A 22,248-nucleotide genomic window follows, 5' to 3' on the forward strand; every position below is an offset into this window, starting at 1 on the left:
CCCGCCGGATTAACCCCGGTTGGCCCAATCCTCCATGGCGGCGCTGCTTGCAGCGCCGCCATGGGGATTCCGACCCCCTTCCCGCCAGCCTGTTTCTGGCGGTTTTCACCGCCAGAAACAGGATGGCGGGAACGGGTGTCCTGGGGCCCCTGGGGCCACTGGCATGGGCAGTGCAGGGGCCCCCTAACAGGGCCCCAGCATGATTTTCACTGTCTGCTTAGCAGACAGTGAAGATCGCGACGGGTGCAACTGCACCCGTCGCACACCTGCAACACCGCCGGCTCCATTCGGAGCCGGCTTCAGTGTTGCAGGGCTCTTTCCCGCTGGGCCGGCGGGCGCTCCCTTGGTGGGCGCCCGCCAGCCCAGCGGGAAAGTCAGAATGGCCTCTGTGGTCTTTTGACTGCAGAGCGGCCAATTGGCGGTTCCCGCCAGGCGGGCGGCGACCGCCGCCCGCCTAAGTTAGAATGACCCCCATAGTGTACTGCAGAGACCAGCTAGAATTGTATGTTGAAGTGCTCCCTCAATCCTTGAGGCCAGGAGACATTTGGGGACCTCTCACCGCATATCTGTTGTAAAGCCCTGTTGGGCATTTGGCTCACCTATATGCCCTCTGACGTACCTAATATACTGACCATCACTTACTTAATGCATTGTATATGGTATGATACAGTTCATGGCGAATACTGGTAATACTGGTACATGATGGCATGGTTATTAACCTGCTATGCAAGTTTGAAAAATCTAATAACTAAAAGTTAAAAAAAGAAAGGCACAAACAGAGGGCAAGAAACAAGCCAAAAACAGGCAGAGAGGCACCACACAAGGACAAGAAGCGAGCAGAAAGGCACGAACAGGGCAAGAGACCAGCTGAAAGGCACAAGCAGTGCAAGAAACAAGCAGAAAGGCAGAAACAGAGGGCAAGAAAAAACAAGCAGAAAGGCACAGAAAAGAAAGCAGCCATGTGATAAAACTGAGCAACAGGAACAATAGCGCTCCTGATGTGTGGCGGGACCAGTCACCCACTGAAAACAAAATAAAAAAGTAGCTCCGAAACAATAGCTAAAAAATGGCTGCTGCATATGTTAACAGTAGTTGGCCGGTGCTCTCGGGGAGGGCCAAACACCGGAAGAGACATGACGCATGCATGCCCTTCATGAATGGGGCTTCTGCAAAATCGAGCAACGATGGTGCTAGCAGATGGGAAAGCTATAGGTGGGCTGAAGCCCACGACATACACAAAGCATGTCTTGGTTCGAGACAGCGCATGCAGAGCCGAGACCTAAAAAGTGAATGTCAGTTGGTAAACTATAAAGCGTTGACTATTTTACAGGTAAGAAGGTGATAGCAACATAAATGTTAGAGGGTGCGACGGGTGTACAGTTATGGGTGTTAGCAGATATTGTTTTTTGCTCTTCTTTTTTAATGAAGCCCGCTAAAATGAATTGTGCCGCTCTGATTAATAGATATTAATTCATTTTGTTTTAATAAACAGGAATTTTTATAACACTTCAAAAAATGTAAATACTTGTGAATGAACTGTGTAGATATTTCAAAATATAATAGCAGTTATGAAAGCACAAATGAAGCGTATTTTTTTGTAATTCTGAAGTGTGATGGAAACAAAGGCCCACATTTATGAGGAATTGTCGTATTGCAGCGCCATACTTCTTTCTGTCACTCTGCCCTGTGCCAGTGTGAAAAGGCAGGAATACACTGTATATTTGAAATACGGTGCATTTCTGCCCTTTCCCCCTGTGCAGGTGCACAATTGGCTCCCCAGCACCAACACAGGTGCCCTTGCCCCATGGTGCAAGAGTGCCTGCTTTGCATACTGGATTGGTTTTGTGCAGTAATGGACACCTTCCTACACAAAAACAATCGCAAGAGGTGTTTTCCTCTTTCTGTGTGTGCTACAGAATGCAGCACACATGGAAAGAGGTAAAAACTTGGAGAAATGAAAATATTTTTCCTCGTTATGCCTGCTCTGGGGAGGTGTAAGGTTTTGGCGCTGCCTCAGGTTTACGTGATTTTTTAAAGTCTGGGGCAGCGTAAAAATCCATAAGTGATGCATAGGACTTCCACTGCAACGCCTATGTAACGCCTCTCTCTTGCAGAGTAAGGCAACACAGCGTCTTGATCTGCTTTGTCTTATTCCATATCTATGAGGCCACGGAAAGTGGCCTTGCGTAGCCCTGGGTGATTCATGGGACTCCCACCGCAACGCCTATGTAACGCCTCTCTCTTGCAGAGTAAGGCAACACAGCGTCTTGATCTGCTTTGTCTTATTCCATATCTATGAGGCCATGCAAAGCCACGCAAAGTGGCCTTGCATACCCTCAGAGATATGGCTGAGAGGCTTGTGATGCCAGCGCATCAAAAAAAGTGACGCTTTGGCGCTGCAAGCCTCTTATATATACGACGGAAAGATTTGACTTTTGAACTATGTTTTTACCAGTAAAATTGCATTTTATTCGAAATTTTATGCCCTTTTCAATGGGAAGTGTCCTGTCTGTAAATGACAGCTTGCTACTGCAGAATGCTTTGGTATTATATATTTGGGAGAGTGTGCTCCAACGTACCACCAGCTGCATGCCACACCCTTATACTCTGCTGCTGAATGGGCGTGACTCATTTGCTCCACTTGTTCTTTTTCGATACTTTTTTTGCGCAGCATTTGCATAATTTTTTTATGCAAAGCAGCGCAAACGTACAAAATGCAATTATATTTTCTAAGTTTGCACCGCTTTTGCGTCAACAAATGATGCAAACGCTGCGCAAAATTAGTATAAATGTGGGCCTTAGATTTTTCTTAGTCCCTATGACTTTAGCGATGTAATATTGATGGCAGCACCTCCACTCAGAAACTGGTCCAGCACCACTGATAAGTATTACATTTGTGAGTCAGAATTCTGGTAGAAGTTAGCCTAATTAGTTACCTACACAATGGGCATCAATCGCATTCTTCTATTTATTCCTAAAATCATTAGTAGTTGTTAAAAAGTTAAACTGTAATTTTTAGCAATTTAAAAGGCACTTTAAAAAGTGATTTTTAAATTGATTGGCGAAAGTCCTGAAAATCAGATATTTTCTATACTTTTAAAACTGATCAGTATTAATCTGGGTTATGTCTCTACAGGTGACTCGGAGAGGATATATTGACATTTTGCACAAGGACGATGTCGGTTCTGAAAATGTCTTCCTTGGGCCTTCTGATCCTCAATGTTCTCCTCATTCTGATCTCACTCTCAACTGTTCACTGGATAGATCAACCTGGCGCGAGTATTGGCCTTTGGCGCATTTGCATTTCATTTGGTTGTGGCACTGTCCAATCAGCCCGTAAGAAAGCCACTTAAATTGGCAATATTTTAAACACACAGGGATATAGGTTGTCAGCAGTGATGTTATGTGGACATGTCATACATTTGATAAAAAGTCACAGAAAGTGGCAAAGGAAAGTGGATCTGAGGGCATGTGCTCATGAAGGGTTGGGGATTCCTTACTTACAGCATCGCTATGGTTAAGGAACTATGGGCCAGATGTAGCAATTTCCAAATTTGCGATCCGGAAATTGCGAGTCAGTGCGACTCGCAATTTCCAAATCGCAAATTCGGATGCAGAACGTCGTCTCAGACACCGTCTGCGAATCGCTATGGGGTTGCAAAGACCCACCTCATTAATATTAATGAGGTGGGTCGCATTTTGCGAACCCATAGCGATTCCCTGCACTCACAGGGATGGTGGCCTGCTGGAGACAGCAGACCTCCATGTCTGTGACTGCTTTTTAAATAAAGCAGGTTTTTTTTGTTTGTCGTGCAGCCCGTTTTCCTTAAAGGAAAACGAGTTGCAATACAAAAAAAATAATGAAACCATTTGGTTTCGTTTTTTCAGAGTAGGCAGTGGTCCATGCTCTGAAAAAACATTTTTGGCAACATTCACAAAGGGGAAGGGATCCCATGAGGACCCCTTCCCTTTTGCAAATGGGTTACCACCAGTGTGACACTGGTGATAACTGCGAATTGCTTTGCGACCACAATCGCGGTCACAAAGCAATTTAGCATCGCGGTTCGAGTCGCAAATAGGAAGGGGACACCCTTTCCTATTTGCGAGTCGCATTCACATTTTGCGAGTCGGTACCGACTCGCAAAATGTGAATGAGCATCCCGATGCGCATTTTGCATGGCGCTAACTGCGATTTTCGCAGTTTGCACCATGCAAAATGCTTCCTACATCTGGCCCTTAGTTGTCACATGCAAGGAACTAAGATTTGAAGTTGTATTTGTGTTTCTGCCATTCATTCAATTAATTTATTTAATATGTTAATTCTAGCCTAGGTTTATCTGGTGTTCTAAAAGAATATTTTGGTTTTTCGACCTGAACTTTTATCCACTGCAAAAACATAGGCCCTCATTCTGACCTTGGCGGGCGGCGGAGGCCGCCCGCCAAAGTCCCGCCGTCAGGTTACCGTTCCGCGGTCGAAAGACCGCGGCGGTAATTCTGACTTTCCCGCTGGGCTGGCGGGCGGTCTCCTTCAGACCGCCAGCCAGCCCAGTGGGAAAGAGGCTTCCACGATGAAGCCGGCTCGGAATCGAGCCGGCGGAGTGGAAGCTGTGCGACGGGTGCAGTTGCACCCGTCGCGTATTTCACTGTCTGCGCAGCAGACAGTGAAATACATGTAGGGGCCCTCTTACGGGGGCCCCTGCAATGCCCATGCCAGTGGCATGGGCACTGCAGGGGCCCCCAGGGGCCCCGCGACCCCCCCTACCGCCATCCGGATCTCGGCGGTCCGACCGCCTGGATCTGGATGGCGGTAGAGGGGGTCGGAATCCCCGCGGCGGTGCAGCAAGCTGCGCCGCCGCGGAGGATTCAATGGGGCCGCGGTACACTGGCGGGACCCCGCCAGTGGTGCCGGTCCGACCGCGGCTTTACCGCCGCGGTCGGAATCCCCATTGGAGCACCGCCGGCTTGTCGGCGGTGCTCCCGCGGTCCTACGCCCTGGCGGTCAAAGACCGCCAGGGTCAGAATGAGGGCCATAGACTTGACCCGTGAGCACCTTGAGACCCTCATGGGTGAGTAGTGCGCTTTACAAATTCCTGATTGATTGATAGACTACCAATAGGTAGAAATGTCAATCTGTACTCCCCAAAGAATGCTTGTCTTAACAATATGTTGGAAATAGAGGCTGTGCTTCTTGATAGTTTGGAACACATCAGTTTATTCCTTCTATCCCGAATGGTAAGACTCGCCTTCATTGTAACTTATTGTGAGCCTGATTTAGATCCTGGCAGAGGGATAACTCCGCCACAAAAGTGACAGATACCTCGTCCCCATATTACAATCTCCATAGGATATTAAGGGATCTTATTACGGTGGACAGGATGTCCGTCACACCTGTGATGGAGTAATCCCCTCAGCGAGGATCTAACTCAGGCCCTAAGTTACTAGAAGGCTCTAGTCTGCCACTTTAAATTTCCTCCCACAAATTACAGAAGAAAGAGACTTTGGTTTGAAGAATTTCACAATAAAAATTTGTATTTTAAGATGTAGGTGTGAACAAAAAACGAATAAAAAAAGAAATTAAAGAAGTAGATGCCAGATATATGAATTATTGTTTGCAAAAAACAAACTGAAAACTGTTTAAAATTTCTGATCTATAAGGAATTTTACAAACTGACCTATGTACTAATACGCCAGATCATAAAATTCCGATTTGGGGTAGACTGTAATGCAACCTACATCATGAATAATAATGATGTACATCGCAAATTGCAACTCAGTTGGATTTCTGGCCGTCCCAGGAAGGTGGACTATTAGAGTCAGCAGGCCCCCAGGTCTGTAATTGCTTTTCACCAAAGAAAGGTTTTCTTCTAAAAAAATGCAGCCCCTTCTCCTTAAATAAAATGGTGTTGCATTGAAAGCCTAAAGTTTTTTTAACGTTTGTTTGAGAGTTGGCATGGGTACCCTAGGGCTCTGCGTCCTCTCCAACAAACCTTTTGTAACATTCAAATAAGGAGAGAGGTTACTGGATAGAAGTTCCTGAGAATAAACATCATTTTTTCAAGTATTCTGGGCCTGAAATAAAGTCTCATCTGTTGTTCTAAACCACCAACTGGAGGATCCTACTCTACAACAGATTTGATCACTGAATAATATCACTGGAGGGATTGCATGGAGAAGATGATTCCATTGGTAGATTCTGGAATCCTCCAATAGAAGATTGAGCAATCCCTCCTCAAATTGTGGAATGTTCCATCACCACTTGATTCTAAATCCAATCCTCTGTTATCTTTCTCTTCGACAGTCAGGTAGAATGTTTGCACTGCTCGTTCTCTATAAGGAATGAACCCCTTCAAAGTTATCAGTCTTCTTCCTGGCGCCCCCTGATGTGTATGTGTGCTACTGTATATTTATAGAGCATGGGTCTTGGTACAACGCAGCAGAACACTGTATAAGTTAGGGGCAGGGATATATAATACGGGTGGTGAAGGAGAGGTGGGGTAACTCTTCCTATAGAAAGTGAGGCTGTGGTGCAATACGCCTATTTTCCTATTAATAAGGTGTTCTTTGGGAAGATAAATCTTTCATTACTTTCAGAGATGGAGAAGGTATGGAGCTTGACAGATCCCGATAGATATTTTCAGATGTGCAATGGAAAGAAATGACTCATTAGTCATGATTGTGCCAGGCTTTTTAGCCATGGCCAGGAGGGAGAAGCTCACAAGCACACCGGTCAAAGTTTCTTACAATAGCCAATGATAACTCAAGTTAAGGGGCAGTGTGTAACTCTCTTCATTGATTGCTTACAGCTGACATAGATGCTGTCCGTGCCTTCATCATCATCTCCTTCCTGCTGTTGCTGGTGGCTTCCTCCTTGCAAATCCTTGAAATCTGGTTCACGAATGTTCTAGATGGGATGAATAAACAGAGGTTAACCGCAATCCTGAGCTTTGGTGCAGGTGAATCATGAAATGCGCAGCTCGCTTTACAACATTTTGTGTGGTGACATCAATACAGTACACATCTTAACATTCTACAACATAGTTGAGCAATTGCAATGATTGGGATGGATTGAATTGGTCTTCAGTCTGAGCATGGCACAGTGGCACTCATCATTTTCAGGATCTCACTCTGCCCATGGCCGTCTAAACTCAAATTTTCAATTGGCGAAGTTCTGCTTGATGAGTATAAATATGTTCCCATCTCTTGCTTCTTTATTCATTAGTGCATGGATTCTCAAAGTACGGCCCGCGGGCCTCATGCGGCCCCTCTGACCTTAACATGCGGCCTCCTGGGCAAGAGGAGCACTGGGCAGCTGTTTGTTCGACTCAGCACTTACTATAAAAATATTAAATAAACACACACTCATTTATTTAAACTTAGTTGGTGTTAAAGAAAGGAAGTGACTGGGGACTCCTGCACTTAACTTTAGAAACGCCTTCATTTTTGAAGACATCTTGCAGCATAAGTGTAAAACTATGTCAGTCACTTTAAAATTACAAACGTGTATTTAGTTAACATACAGAACCTTTTCACCCTAGTACAATTTGTTTTATCAGTACATTCAGATGTATTAATGTAAAAGTGATAGTTTTCAAACATTAATTCTTCCCCTTACCCTGAGAACACCACCAATAAATAGTAAATTTAAAGAGGGATGTCACTTGTTATGTGCACTTTATGGCTGGCCTGGGTTACCATCATACATGAACAACATTATAGTTTATTAAATCAAACATAAAAGCAGGTTTTGTGCAGCACACACCATGAAATCATATATTTCTAGGTCTATATGCGATAATGCAGAAAAAGGAGGAAAAGTGAAGGTAAACAATTGCCTAGAATCACACAATTTGGAAAATTTGGGAAGCCAGGATTAATTCCAGGTTTTCTGGTTTCCCACTGTTCATTTCAGCCACAAGATATATATATATATATATACATATATATATCTTTTGCTTCTCCTACACCTACCTTGCCACCAATACCCCCAGGCACCCCAGCCAACCGCCACTGCACTGGCATCAATGCGGCCCCCAGGCACATCACAGACCAAACTTTTTGGCCCCTGGAAAAATGTTTGCGAGTACCCATGCATTAGTGGATCAGTTTGCAATTGGAATCATTCCACCATACCCAGGGAACAAATCAGGAGTCTGTCTTAAGCTCTGTGATATTTGCGCTAAAGCAAACAATTTCAAACAAGAAGCAAAAAAAATAATTTGTGGTCAAAATATTCTGAAGATTAATTTTTGACGAGCAGAGTGGGAAAAGGCATTATTCAACAACGTTTTATTTTTGAACAGTTGTATTCCTCAACACATAATGCAGTTTCTTTGGAAGTTTAATTTTACAGATATGAGTTTGGTAGGGCGTCAAAAGGGATCAGCCTGTTTTCTATATTTTCATTACTTTTTGTATTTTTAGGTGCTCTTGCTTAACGTTCTAAATCAAAAACAAAATACCAAAGATTCAAAACCTGCATTTTCGTACTGTTTTGTGACTCAAACATTGTTTGGAAGGTTTGGTAGAAACATTTTCTGTTTTCTGAAGGTGTATCCCTGACAGTCGAGGTTGTGAGGATTCTTTTGATTTTCACCCTTATGTCTTCTCACTCAAGCAAAAAAACACACCCAGCTGGTCTGCACTGTTTGGGCAAAGTACTCACAGCTGTAAGTCAGAAGGAAACTGCAAGTGTTTGATGTGACATATTTTATTTATTGTAATACTGGGAAAGTCACTATCATTCCCATAAATTGTTAAGTATCTTTTTGGTGTGTATTACTCACTGAATGTCAGTTCTAAATCCATGTGTTTTTCTTTCAAATACAAATTTCAGATTTTACATTGCATTCAGGTAAAGGGTATGATCTTTGTGTACAAAATTACATGTATGTAGAAAAGAAAGAGGGAGAGTATCAATTGAGTGTTGTCTCCATATGAAAGAATCTTTATGCCATGTGATCTGATGAGTTCCATCAGTGGGGTGCTGCTGCAATGAGGGCGGTTTCGGTGCTGTGGTTCGCTCTGAAACCTGATTGTGTGTAGTCAAAGAGCTGATGCTTACTGAGGTGGTGGGTCAGTTGTCTGTTGATAATTTTCTCTATTACCTTGGCTGCACATGGAAGAATGGAAATAGATAGCAGTGCAGAGCCAGCTGTGGGCTTCTTCAGTGGTGAGATTACTGCTGCCTGTTTCCAGGTCTCCGGGAATGTTGCAGTGTTGATGGAGGGGTTCAGGATGTAGGCGAGAAACATGATGATTGGGGATCTTGAAAGATAAGAGAGAGACAGCAGTCAATGTTAGCACTGGTAGTAATAACATTTGCCTAATTTTATTTCTATGCTATCCAACTATTTTGATGTTTGATCAAATGCACATTTATATGATGAATACCAATATAAAAATATCATGGACTTGATTCACAAAAGGCCTCTGCAATTGTGGCGGAGACCCAGCAGTTCTGGCGGGGGTCCTGCATTTGTGACAGTACTTCTGCAATGGTAAACTGCAGTACGAAAGTCCACAACAACTGTGGAGGCCCTTTGTGACTCAGGCCTCATGTGTATAATGACTTTATTGCATGAAACAAATAGTTAGTTACCCTAGTCTCTTTTCCAGTCGCATTGGAATTCCTGAAATGAAGAGCTGAACCTCAACTACTGTGCATGAAGCCTGGGGTAGCTCTTAGACAGGGCTGTATTGCCCAGGCATGCATTACATCTATTGCTTCTTTTCCTTCCTAGCTTGCAGTGCAGTCCTTGCTATGTCCATCTTCACTGGAGCAGCAAGGAGCGGAGGAGGTCCTGTTGGATTTTCTTGGTCGTTCTACTTGGGTTGGGTCTCAGCAGCACTCAGCCTCTTGGCAGGTGAGTTCCTATCTTTGATAACCTTTATCTTCAAACCTCATCATGATTTTCAACAACACTCTACTAAACGTAATTATTAATTATTACTATCATCCCCAGTGCTGTTCCCTGACTCTAATAAACCTAAACACAAAGGGCTCAATTTGATTTCTGCAAAGGTGAATTTGATTTTTGCAGATGGAGTATGGTCCGTCAGGGTGGCAGAGGATATTACTTCTGTACCCTGATGGACTACCATCTGACAAATTCATAGATGACTACCTGCCCAGTGGTCATCTTTGTACATGGAAAGGAACCGTCCTCATGTGGAACCCTTGAAAGTACAGAACGTTTGTTGGAATGATGCAGTCAATTGTGATGGCCATTCACCAAACTTTTTGTATTTTTTTGGCTTTCAAAAACAAACTCCCTTTGGGAGTTTTCTCCCAGGGTACGGGGTCATAATTTTGTTCCTATCCGTCACCACCCACATTTTCAAGATGGTGACGACAAAAAAAGGACATCTCATTGTCCACCCTAAATAGGTCAAATGGTCTAATGCTATTGTTCCCCCAGCTCCCTACTATGTTGGTCCACGGGAAGAAGTTTTCAGTTCACAGACCCAACGGGATTTCCACCAGCGGAAAGCTTATGGTTCACCTATCTCTACATGATAGAAGGCAGATCTATACTTTGATGTAGAAGGTACTCCTTCACGTTTCACATGGAGTACCCACTACATCAAGCTCAAAATCGGCCCTAAATTCTTTCCATGATCCTCATTCTAATCTCGATCTCTAAGAAGCTTTACACAGAGTCTCTCCATGACCCTTGTTGCTTATCCTTAACTCTAATAAACTTTAACAAAATCTCAACCTGATTCTCATCTCTAGTCTATAACTAATAATCTTTAACACAAACTCTCTCCATGTTTCTTCACTCTAACCCCTAACTAATACACTTTAACCCGAAGGGCCTGATTCACGAAGGGCCTCTGTAGTGGAGGTCCTTGTGGTGGAGGCCCTGCAGTTGTGGTGGGGGTCCCACACCCATTGCAGGATATCTATACTGCAGTCTCCTATTGCAGAGGTCCCACCACATGTGCAGGACCCCTGTCAAGACTGGGGGGCATCTGTGTAACTGAAGAAGCCCTTTGTGCCAAAATCTAAATACCATTATTTTCTATGGTGTTTAGATTTCGACGGATGGGACATCTGTCACTATTGTGACATAGTAACCCCTCCGCCAAGTTCTAAATTAGGCCCAAAGTGATTTATAGGAAAAAGATGGGACATGTATTTCTTTGGCTGTGCCAAAATCTGTTCCTCTGTTGTTGCCCTGGTGATAATGTGCTCTTTTGTTGTGGTACAGGCAGGAAAAGCAACTTTGCCTGAGAGCATTTGCTGCATTTTTGCACCAGTGCAAATGTTTACGCATTCTCTCACGAACTGTTCATATTAGACCCAATTCACGAAAAATTTTCGGTCATGAAAATGTTTTACTATTGAAAATAGCTGGATCTAAACCTATTGGGCATTCACAAAATGTGATCTTGCAGGCATAGATTTATTTAAATATTATCCCACAGCTGTGTAAAAATAGGTGGGAGTAAATGCGGTGCAAGTTGTGGGGAGAGGGTGGATGAAGGCATAGTTTGCACTGTAACTTTTTGAACTCTAACAAACTTTTCAGTTTGTGGCCATTCAGAGACAGCTCTTGGGCCATTTCCCACCCCAGGAGGAAAGTGGAACATAATATCTGCAAACTGCAAAGTGGGAGAGAGATAGAATGTACTTCATAATGAAAAATATTTTCTCAGTAAGTGTAAAAAAAATATTTTGCTGAATTAAATACAGAGTACAGTCCTTTATTTTCTGGCGTTGGGTGTGTGTTCTAATCCAAACAGCTTGCCAATGAGTTTCATTAAATGCTTTCATACCATCATTAGGAACCTGTAGTAAGCAGAGCTCCAGGAACACCAATACAAGGTTTAACTTGTTTATTTACTCCTTATATGCACACACGGCATGCCACGTCCATCTGGCTCGGAGTCCGACTGCTGCTGCTGGTTGCTGTCCAAGTCCCTGTCGGCTCCATGCACGTGTGAGATTGCAAACCATACCATTCTCAATACCCCTGTCGTAGTTTGGACTCTTTCTCTGGGCAAAACTGCTGGTTAAAGGATGACAGTACTTTTGCTTGTAGGTGACTATGCCTTTCCTAAAAGTCGCAACTGTTGTCCCAACCTTGCCTCCTCACTAGCAGCACCTCACCAGAAACACAATAGTAAAAGGTGATTTGTAGCAGCCTTTACCCATGTACTCGAGAATAAGACATCTCAGGGAGTGTTGTGGTTAAACGGAGATTACCCCTTTCTCACAGATATATCATGTCTCATACAAACACAGGCAATGACAAAGATGCAGTAAAGTTTTAATAGTTTTTATTTAACATAACTGCAATTTGTGATAAGTTGCATGGGCTGCAATGATTAGGATAATGAATAATGCAAGAAACAGAATTGTGAAGAATGGGAGTCATTATTACAAAGACCCCCACCATCTTGCAATGCATAGGAAAGACATTTGAGATGTACAATGCCCTAATACCCTAATGTGAAAGACCTAACCTCCTACCTAGAAGAGAGCTGTATTTGTTAAAACTAATCTGCCAATGGCATGTCCATGAGAGGAGCCCCCAACCCTTGTTACCTTGGAATGAGGTCTCCATCTCAGACTCCGCAGGGACACGAAGACTGGGTCAGTGTCAAGAAGACTGCAGCATCGGTATCAGCGATGGTGGCGATGCCCTCTGGTCGGAATCCCTCTGATTATCTGTCTAAAGTGCGATATATTTATACATATCTACTTGGACCCCTGACGTAGGTGTGTTCCCAAACAATAGATAACAGACATGCTTGGGACGGCAATTATTATAAACAATCCCTTGAAAGTATAGAGGGAAAATCCCTAAGTGTGAACACCTACTGTGTGTTTGTCTTTGTTGCTTGATCTCCTCGCCTTAGCGCAGTGACACTGATAATGTAACTCATAACAAGTGGCCTAACTATAAACAAGGCAGCCATCTTAGAAGAATTAAATAATTAAATGGGCTAAGACAGAGCAAGCTAAGTAGGTTAAAAGTCACTAGGTGACGGGGGCACGAGTCTGCAAGCCATAGGCTAAGCTAACTCCTGTTATCCCATTAAAACGAACTAGGATTCACTACACCCCTTGAGGCAGAGGTTACCTATGTACATCACATCACCTTCCCCCTTTAAAAGAATAAGTTCAATAAATATACATTTGATGTAAATCAGAAAATAATGCATAACAACAAACTTTCCTTAAATACATATTAAATTGCACTTGTGAAAACAACATGTTAAAATGCTATATGGTGTAGTATATTATCAAGTCATCAAACGTTTTGGGAACCTTTCTGGTGCGTGAGCCTAACCCCACTTAATTACCTTTATGATACTTGTCCCCAAGATCCAATCTTTTGAGCAGGAATTTTACAAACTGACCTATGTACTAATACACTAGATGGCAAAATTCCGGTTTGGAGTAGGTTGTAATGCAACCTACGTCATGAATATTAATGATGTACGGTTGCGACTCAGTCACATTGTTGACCATCACAGGGACGGTGGCCCATTAGAGTCAGCACCACCGGGTCTGAGATCACCTTTCACTAAAAAAACATTTTCTTTAAAAAAAAAAAAATGCAGCCCCTACTCCTAAAAAAAATGGTGCTGCTTTTAACATTCACATAGGGAAAGGTGTTACTGGACCGAAATTCCTGAGAATAAACATTGGGGCATATTTATACTCTGTTCGCGCCGGAATTGCGTCGTTTTTTTTTACGCAAATCTGACGCAAAGCTAACTCCATATTTATACTTTGGCGTTAGACCCGTCTAGCGCCAAAGATCTTGGAGTTTGCGTCATTTTTTAGCGTGGACACCTACCTTGCGTTAATGATATGCAAGGTAGGCGTTCCCGTCTAAAAAATGACTCCAAGGCATGTGCGCCTTATTTAAACTCCCGTGCAAAAATGGCACACGGGAGTGGGCGGGTCAAAAAAAATGACGTCCAGCCGCTTTTGCGTCATTTCTTAACGCCTGGTCAGGGCAGGCGTTAAGGGACCTGTGGGCTCGGAAGGAGCCCAGAGGTGCCCTCCCATGCCCCCAGGGACACCCCCTGCCACCCTTGCCCACCCCAGGAGGACGCCCAAGGATGGAGGGACCCATCCCAGGGACCTTAAGGTAAGTTCATGTAAGTATTTATTTTTTATTTTTATTGTGGCATGGGGGGCCTGATTTGTGCCCCCCTACATGCCACTATGCCCAATGACCATGCCCAGGGGACAGAAGTCCCCTGGGCATGGCCATTGGGCAAGGGGGCATGACTCCTGTCTTTGCTAAGACAGGAGTCATGTCAATGGAGGGTGGGAGTAAAAATAAAATGGCGCAAATCGGGTTGAGGCAGATTTTTTACCTCAGACCGACTTGCCCCATTTTTTGACGCCCAAGCTCCATTTTCCCCTACGCCGGGGCTGCCTGGTGTGGGTAATTTTTTTTTACGCACACCAGTCAGCTCTGCCGGCTAACGTCATTCCATAAATAAGGCGCCTGCATGGCGCTTTGGAATGGCGTTAACATTTTTGACGCACAACTGCATTCGCGCAGTTGTGCGTCAAAAAGTATAAATATGGCCCATTCTTTTTAAAAATATTAATGGCCTGAAATAAAGTCTGATCTGTTGTGCTAAACCACTCACTGGGGAACTGGCTTCACCCTCCTGTTCACCAGCATTCTTATGCTCAACATTCGTCTGTAACCAATGCCCCAGTCATGTATGGCTACATCTCTTTCCCTTCATTGCAGTATATCAGCTTATTGTGGTGTTACCTTCACTAATTGTCTTTTGTTCACCAACCTTTACCTGTGATAAAAGCTTCGCCTTTGCCAACCTTGCTAACTTGTACAGGCATGGAAAACATCGATTCCCCTTTTTAACTTTAATAGATTTCTTAATTAAAACCCAATCTCCATTCAGCACATCTGTCATGCCAGACCTACCTTTCCTACCAAAGTTGCATTTCATAGCTGCTTGTCTCATAAACACATTAGCTGCCATCCCTTCTGTACCAGGTTTCCCATCCTTAGTACCTTCCTTTTCTTTCAACCAGGTTGGAACAGAGAAGTGTGCACCTCCCTGCCTCTAATTAGCAAGAAAACTGTAATACCCATGGTACAGGGTGAAGACATATTGTAATGGCACACATTCCACTCAAGAAATTTCTTTACATCCATACCTGAAGCGCTGGCATTTTGTGATGCTAATCCTGCAAAGCCCATTGAGGCCCATTGTAAACAGTGGTGTGCCTCCTTTTACCGCCTGCTCTGAGCAGGCATTAAAAGTGCCAAAAAAAAAGATGCAAAGAAATCTCTTTGATTTCTTTGCACCATTTTTTCGGCCTCCCTAACGGGGGAGCGCCCCCTTTGCATACATTATGCCTGGAGCAGGCCTAATGTAGCGCAAAATGGCATAATGCATGTATTGCGCCACTTTATAAATTTGACATGGTGATTTTGGTCTTGTTGGGCCACATTAGCGTTAAAAAAATGATGGTAATGTGGCGCAAGGAGGTGCTAGGGGCTCTTGAATCTGCCCCAAAGTGTTTCAGAGTTCTTGATGCAAATGCTGCAGTTTGATTATACCCATTCACTCTCTGGCTTAGAATAGCCCCTACACCTTTAATACTGGCATCCAACGTTATCAAAGAAGTGCAGCCCTCCCTGAAGGCATGTAACGCTAGAGCTATTACAATTAATTCTTTGACCGTGACAAATGTCTTATCCAAATCGTCACCTGACCGTTCCCTAGTAATGCTCGTAACGGTTCTACAGTTTGAGCATAACTACCTACAAATCACGCATAGTGTTCTGATAACCCTAGGAATGAACGTAGGGTATATTTATCTGTGGGTATTTTAGCATCAGTAATTGCTCTAACTACTGAAAACTTTGGTTTTATGCCCGTGGGCGACACTGTGTGATGCAAGTATTCTAATTCATTAGTTACCAATTTACCCTTTTCAGCTCTGAATATCATGCCCCTCTTTTCCAAAATGTTTAACACTTCTTTCAACACTTTATTATGTTCCTCCAAAGACTCTGCATATATTAGAATGTCGTCTTGATATGCATATACCTCTTTGATGACTTAGAACAATGTGTCCATTCGTTTTTGGAACATTGTCGTCAATTCTTGAGACTCTTCAGTTAGTGAGACCAGGTGGTAAGCTGGTAATCGATTAGTGAAAACCACTTTGCCCCATTTGCCAACAACCTGTGAATTTTTTGCAGAGGGTGGCAGTCCACAATGATATTCTTATTTAGGGCATATAAGTCAGCACATAGACTGATCTCTCCTTATTTTTGCGTGGGACTACTATGGTGGTCACCCACTATGATGAGTCTGTGGGGTGACTGATTCCTTGTGCAGATAGCTTGTGAAGCATGTTTTTTACCTCTTCCCTGACACTGATGGGTACAGGTCTTGCTTTGTGTGCCACAGGCTGCGCGTCTGGTGTCAAGTCTTATGACTCCTTTCACCAACCCTACTTGGTTGCTAAACACTGACTGAAACTTCTTCAGAATTTCATTGACTGACCCCATACAATCCAAATGGCACTCAGGCAAATCTCCAACCATCACAGGGTTCTCAGCTCCTAGTACAACATATGGACCCAGGTGTGCCAAGTCTTGCCAACCAGTTATGTTCTTCCACTTTTGTGTGTATTGCTCTGCCTAGGCACTGTACATTAGACCAGAAATAGCCAACCATCTCTATGTCTTTCTCCCCAAATGCTTTTGGGTTCACATCTCATTGCGACAAAGTAACATCTCCACCTCAATACTCATAAAAGGTAGTGTCTCTTAAAATAGTTACTGGTGATCCAGAATCCACCATGACCTGGAAAGCAATACCACTAATAATAGCTGGACACAACGGTCCTTTAGCCATCTTTAGTCAGTCAAGTGTTACAATCACATTGTTAAGTGAATCAAAACGCATGTCCACTTCGAGGTCAACACTGCCAACTATTAATGGCTTTTTGTTACTTTTACAAACATATTGAAAATGACCTGTTTCCTTACAAAGGAGGCATCATTTGCCCACTGCTGGGCACCCAGGGAAATTGCTTATGTGAGTCTTAGATCCACATCTGTAGTAATAAGTGGATGTTTTTTTGCTCGCCACTTTAGACGTTTTTCTTTTAGTGTTGACCACACTTAATGACTCCTCCTGCGCCAACTCTGTTGAAGACACTATGCTGACACCAGTGGCAGACTCCGCATGCATGACCTTGATTGATACTGCAGACCTTTCAATACTGAGATCCAAGACAATAACTTCAAGTAGTGATGGATTCCTGCAACTAAGTAATCTGTCCTGGATCTTCCTTGATGCACAATTGAAAACAGATTGTTCCAGAATGTAATTATCTAGATTCAGACCAAATTCACACGCAGTTGCTAAAACCCTGAGGACTGAAATATACTCCTCAACATTCTCCTCTGAGAGTTGTTTGCATTTGTAAAAATGGTGGTGTTCCAGCATTATACTTGGTTTGTCAAAACATTGTGTCTTCAATCTCACTATACCCTCTAAATACACATTCCATTGCACATCACCTTGAGGGGGTGGTATTGGTGGGAACTATTAAACATCTGCTGAGCTGATTGCTCTAAACTTCCAAACAATAGTGCAAATTTGCATACAGGAGAATATCCAGTGGCATCAGGGGCTACCCAATGGTTCTCAAACAGTCTGAACCATTGTGCCCACTCAATGGATGGGTTAGCTAGTTTCTCAAGGAATGTTGGTGGTTGGGTAATTTGATGAGCATTGCTTGTTATCTATGTAAACAACTACCAGGTGACAAATAGTCAAAGTTTATGTTTCAGAGACTACACTATATGGCTTGTCAGTACTCAAAACACAACACTGTAAAGACTCAAAATTGGCACCATAAAAAATAATCTTTTGCCTCTGTTTTCAGTGTGTTGATGTCTTGATGTGAAATGCTGAAATTAGTCTTAACACAAAAGTGCTGATCAGCCAAAGCAATATAATTTACCAGATCATTCAATGGATGTAGCCACATCCAAAATGGCCACCACACAGAATGTGCAGATACTCAGATGCGCTGAATGAAATGAATGCACACACATACTCAAAGGCACACAGTGCATGCAGTGATGCACAAGTATAGACATGTGCTGTCTCCCCAAATGCCCTGCGCCGAACGCCACAGATACTTGAAAGGACCTTCAACCAAGTCCATGGCGAAAAGAGAAGCACCAGGAGGTCCGTTGCCAGCTTAATTCACTCATGAAATTGCCACAATTCTCCAAATAGGTCCTGCTGCATGGGTGTACCTCGTCACCAATTGTAGTAAGTAGAGCTTCAGGAACACCAATATGAGGTTTAACTTGTTTATTTTCTCCTTATATTCACCCACAGCGTGTCGTGTCCATCTGGCTCGGAATCCAACCGCTACTGCTGGTTTCTGTTCAAATATCTGCCAGTGTCAGCTCAATGCATATGTAAAATTACAAACAATAACATTCTCAATACCCCTCGAGGCATTCTCAATAACCCTCGGGGCAGAGATTACTTATGTACAACACATCAATGTGTCAGTTGTGCTGATGGTACACCCTTACACTTACTCTTATGCACCAGTATACATTTCCAATATTTGCCTATTCACAAACCCTACCATTAGTATGTGTGTAAAGCTACACCAGTCAGAGTATTCCAGAGGTATTCCAGGAAAAGTCTTGTACTTGTTTATGTGCAATTATTTCCCCATTTCAGAAGTGCTCTCACAACCCAATTCCACATTTCACCCTGCATCACATTAGTGCATTAAATTAGAAGACATGACTACCTCTATAATACACCACAGCACTATGGCAAGAACCAATACATAAAAAACAAATGTTAATAAAATGTCTTGTCATCCAGCAACACTTTCACCACCTATACTTCCATTTTATCCCTAATTTCAAAGGGATTTGATGTAGTCACAAAATAAAACATTTACGCAAACAAAAATGTTTCAGTCTATTAACTTCACATTTTCCCAATTCACCAACCTTCTTCAAATGCCATACCTATTCATAGACATTGTTTCATCATAATGCCATGGGTGGTGGAAGTGACATCACACATGGTTAACCCCACATGACCTAGCATCGTTGGCCCCTTTTGTAACCTATTGCTCCTTAACAGCCTCACACTTGATGGTATGGTGACACAGGAAGGGCAAACTGAAAACAGCCTATAGTTCAGTGTATTTAAAAAGTTGGATATGCACATTTAATTTTTACATTTCCAAGTAGTGAAAAGCACTTAAACAAAGTTTTAGGTTCCACCTGTATGGCATGCGCTTGCACGCTGTGCTTGAGAAGTCTTTTCTGTTTTAAAAAATTCTTAAAAGAGACTAGAACCCACCCAATACTTACTTGAACTTCCATTTGTCCATTCCATTGTTTCTCTAATTTACTTGCTTTTCGTTGGCCAGCATGTCGTGCACACAGTTTGCATTCATTTCCAGCTTTTCCAGCTCTGCTTTTGCGGTTGTGTGGAGCTTCAACCAAGTACTCCTTACGGTCACTGACATTGGCTGTTGGCAGTGTCCTTCCACTGACTACTCACTCGCCTGGTACTATTTGTTTAACAATTCGAACATCCACTCCGTACGAGTGTATGTTTTTGTCATCTGTCTGCACCTTTTTGGCTCAGACATGACCGAAGGTATAGCCGTGCTTTACTTGTTTTTCACTTGCTTCCACACACTCCACACAAGTGCATCTGTTTGCACCGCATTGCCTTTTAACTTTTGAACTCTCCATTTAGGGGATTTTATTATTATTTATTTCTTTTGTTGGCACATGTATGTAGCGCAAACTAGAGCCAAAGGTAATGAAGTGCTTTATATGGCTGAACCATCGTTTAGGCTCTAACTATCAATCCCACACATTTTATCCATCTGACTTCTAAAAATGTTAATCTGGCAGTGGATTTCTCTTTTTCTTTATTTACTTCTCATAAACACTATACCTGCATAGCAGCCCACTGCAGGCTGCTTATATCACTGTATCCAGTGACTCATAAAGATGAAAAGAACTCAAGAAGCATTGCTGCAGCACACACCAGCTCCTGTTTGTGATGTTTTAGCTGATATCTTACATCCCACAATGGCCCTGGCACACAGTCTGTTTCAAAGCTAGACAAGCATGCAACAAATCAAATGTAACTGGAGCTCATGTACAGCGCTCCAATACCTTTGAGTCGATTTTGCGCTATATGAAACTGCAAAAAATGATACATAAGACACACAAAACTTATTTTCCCTACTTTGGAGGAAGTTTTCCTCCACATGACCTTCGCCTGCTTTGGGTTGTAATTTGATGCCTGAGTCAAGATTAGAGATGACTTAGGCGGTCATTCTGACCTTGGCGGACGGCGGAGGCCGTCCGCCAAGGTACCGCCGTCAGAACACCGCACCGCGGTCGAAAGACCGCGGCGGTGATTCTGACATTTGCCCTGGGCTGGCGGGCGGCCGCCAAAAGACCGCCCACCAGCCCAGGGCAAATCAACCTTCCCACTAGGATGCCGGCTCAGAATTGAGCCGGCGGAGTGGGAAGGTGCGACGGGTGCAGTTGCACCCGTCGCGTATTTCAGTGTCTGCTAGGCAGACACTGAAAGACTTTTTGGGGCCCTCTTACGGGGGCCCCGCGGCACCCCCTACCGCCATCCTGTTCGTGGCGGGCGAACCGCCATGAACAGGATGGTGGTAGGGGGTGTCAGAATCCCCATGGCGGCGGATGGAGGACTCTGACGGGCAGCGGAAAGTCGGCGGTACACCGCCAGGGTTAGAATCAGGCCCTTAGTGTTGAAGTCTGAGCCATATCCCGGATGACAGCATGGCTCAATGGATGAAATCAAAGTTGAAAAGATTAGCCCACTTCCTTTATCTTAAATGTCGAATTTGTTGCGTTTTTCTGTCTTAGCCCCAAGCTGTTCCTGGCCTTCATTCCCTTTGACAAAGTGTAATAAACCAGAAACATGAAAAGTGCAGTGCTGGCCTGAGAGCTACTCAGATGGCAGTGCTTGTTTCCTGCTAGTGAACACCAGTTACAACAAAAGTTGTGCAAACAAGCATTGGCAAAGCCAATAGTTTTCACGTATGCAAAATCTATTAGGTTTGTCAATTTCCTTTTTTTTACATGTTGCATGACAGTTGAGCTGCTGTGGAACTTGGTTTAAAGTAAATGAAAATGCTATGATGTGGACAAAGCTGGCCACGTCATATAATTTATTTTACTTTAAGCCATATTGCACAGCAGCTCAACTGTCCTGCAACATGTAAAAAACATTGACAAAACTAATGGATTTTGCATAGACGAAAACTATTGGCTTTGCCAATGCTTGTTCACTAGTGCAAGACCTGCCTCTCCCATAGGATAACATTAGGTAAACTTATTGCATTTAATAAGTGATGACTTTTAATTGGGAGCAGGTAGAAATCTTGTGTTTGGTGTCTATGGAATTGTAATTTAAAACACTCTTTAATGGTAAATCCGGATTTAAATCACAATTCTGAGAATGCCACATTTAGAAAGTTGGCATTTTCTTGTCCTAACCATTTGGTGTCTGATACTTGTATACTGTGTCACATGACTAGGTGTAGCTGACACTTGGGGCCATATTTATACTTTTTGACGCACAACTGCGCCAACGAAATGTTACCGCCGGCTAACGCCATTCCAACGCGCCATGCGGGCGCCTTATTTATGGAATGACGTTAGCCGGCGCTGTGGACTGGTATGCGTAAAAAAAAATGACTCACACCAGGCAGCGCCGGCGTATGGGAAAATGGGGTTGTGCGTCAAAAAATGGTGCAAGTCAGGTCTGAGAAAAAAATCAGGCCTCACACCGGACTTGCGCCATTATTTTTTACGCCCAACCTCCATTGACATGACTCCTGTCATAGCAAAGACAGGAGTCATGCCCCCTTGCCCAATGGCCATGTCCAGGGGACTTATGTCCCCTGGGCATGGTCATTGGGCATAGTGGCATGTAGTGGGACCCAATTCAGGCCCCCCCTATGCCACTTAAAAAAAATAAAAAAAATACTTACTAGAACTTACCTTTCATTCCCTGGGATGGGTCCCTCCATCCTTGGGTGTCCTCCTGGTGTGGCCAAGGGTGGCAGTGGGTGTCCCTGGGGGCAGGGTAGGGCACCTCTGGGCTCCTTTCGAGCCCACAGGTCCCTTAACGCCTGCCCTGACCCAGGCGTTAAAAAACGGCACCCATCAG

General features: G+C 43.6%; 1 protein-coding gene across 2 annotated transcripts in view; it reads left to right on the forward strand.

Moving 5' to 3' along the window:
• The window catches only part of LOC138246536 (lens fiber membrane intrinsic protein-like), a 371,435-nt gene that overhangs the window by 345,092 nt on the left and 4,095 nt on the right, over positions 1–22,248 (forward strand). For both annotated transcript variants that reach the window (XM_069201198.1, XM_069201199.1), the window contains 3 exons: positions 3,137–3,336; positions 6,804–6,953; positions 9,741–9,863. In XM_069201198.1, the coding sequence (XP_069057299.1) occupies positions 3,177–3,336; positions 6,804–6,953; positions 9,741–9,863 (433 nt within the window). In that variant the 5' untranslated portion in view covers positions 3,137–3,176. The remainder of the gene's footprint in view (positions 1–3,136; positions 3,337–6,803; positions 6,954–9,740; positions 9,864–22,248) is intronic.

Source organism: Pleurodeles waltl, chromosome 7, assembly GCF_031143425.1.
Source record: "Pleurodeles waltl isolate 20211129_DDA chromosome 7, aPleWal1.hap1.20221129, whole genome shotgun sequence".
In the NCBI taxonomy this organism is placed as follows: Eukaryota; Metazoa; Chordata; class Amphibia; order Caudata; family Salamandridae; genus Pleurodeles; species Pleurodeles waltl.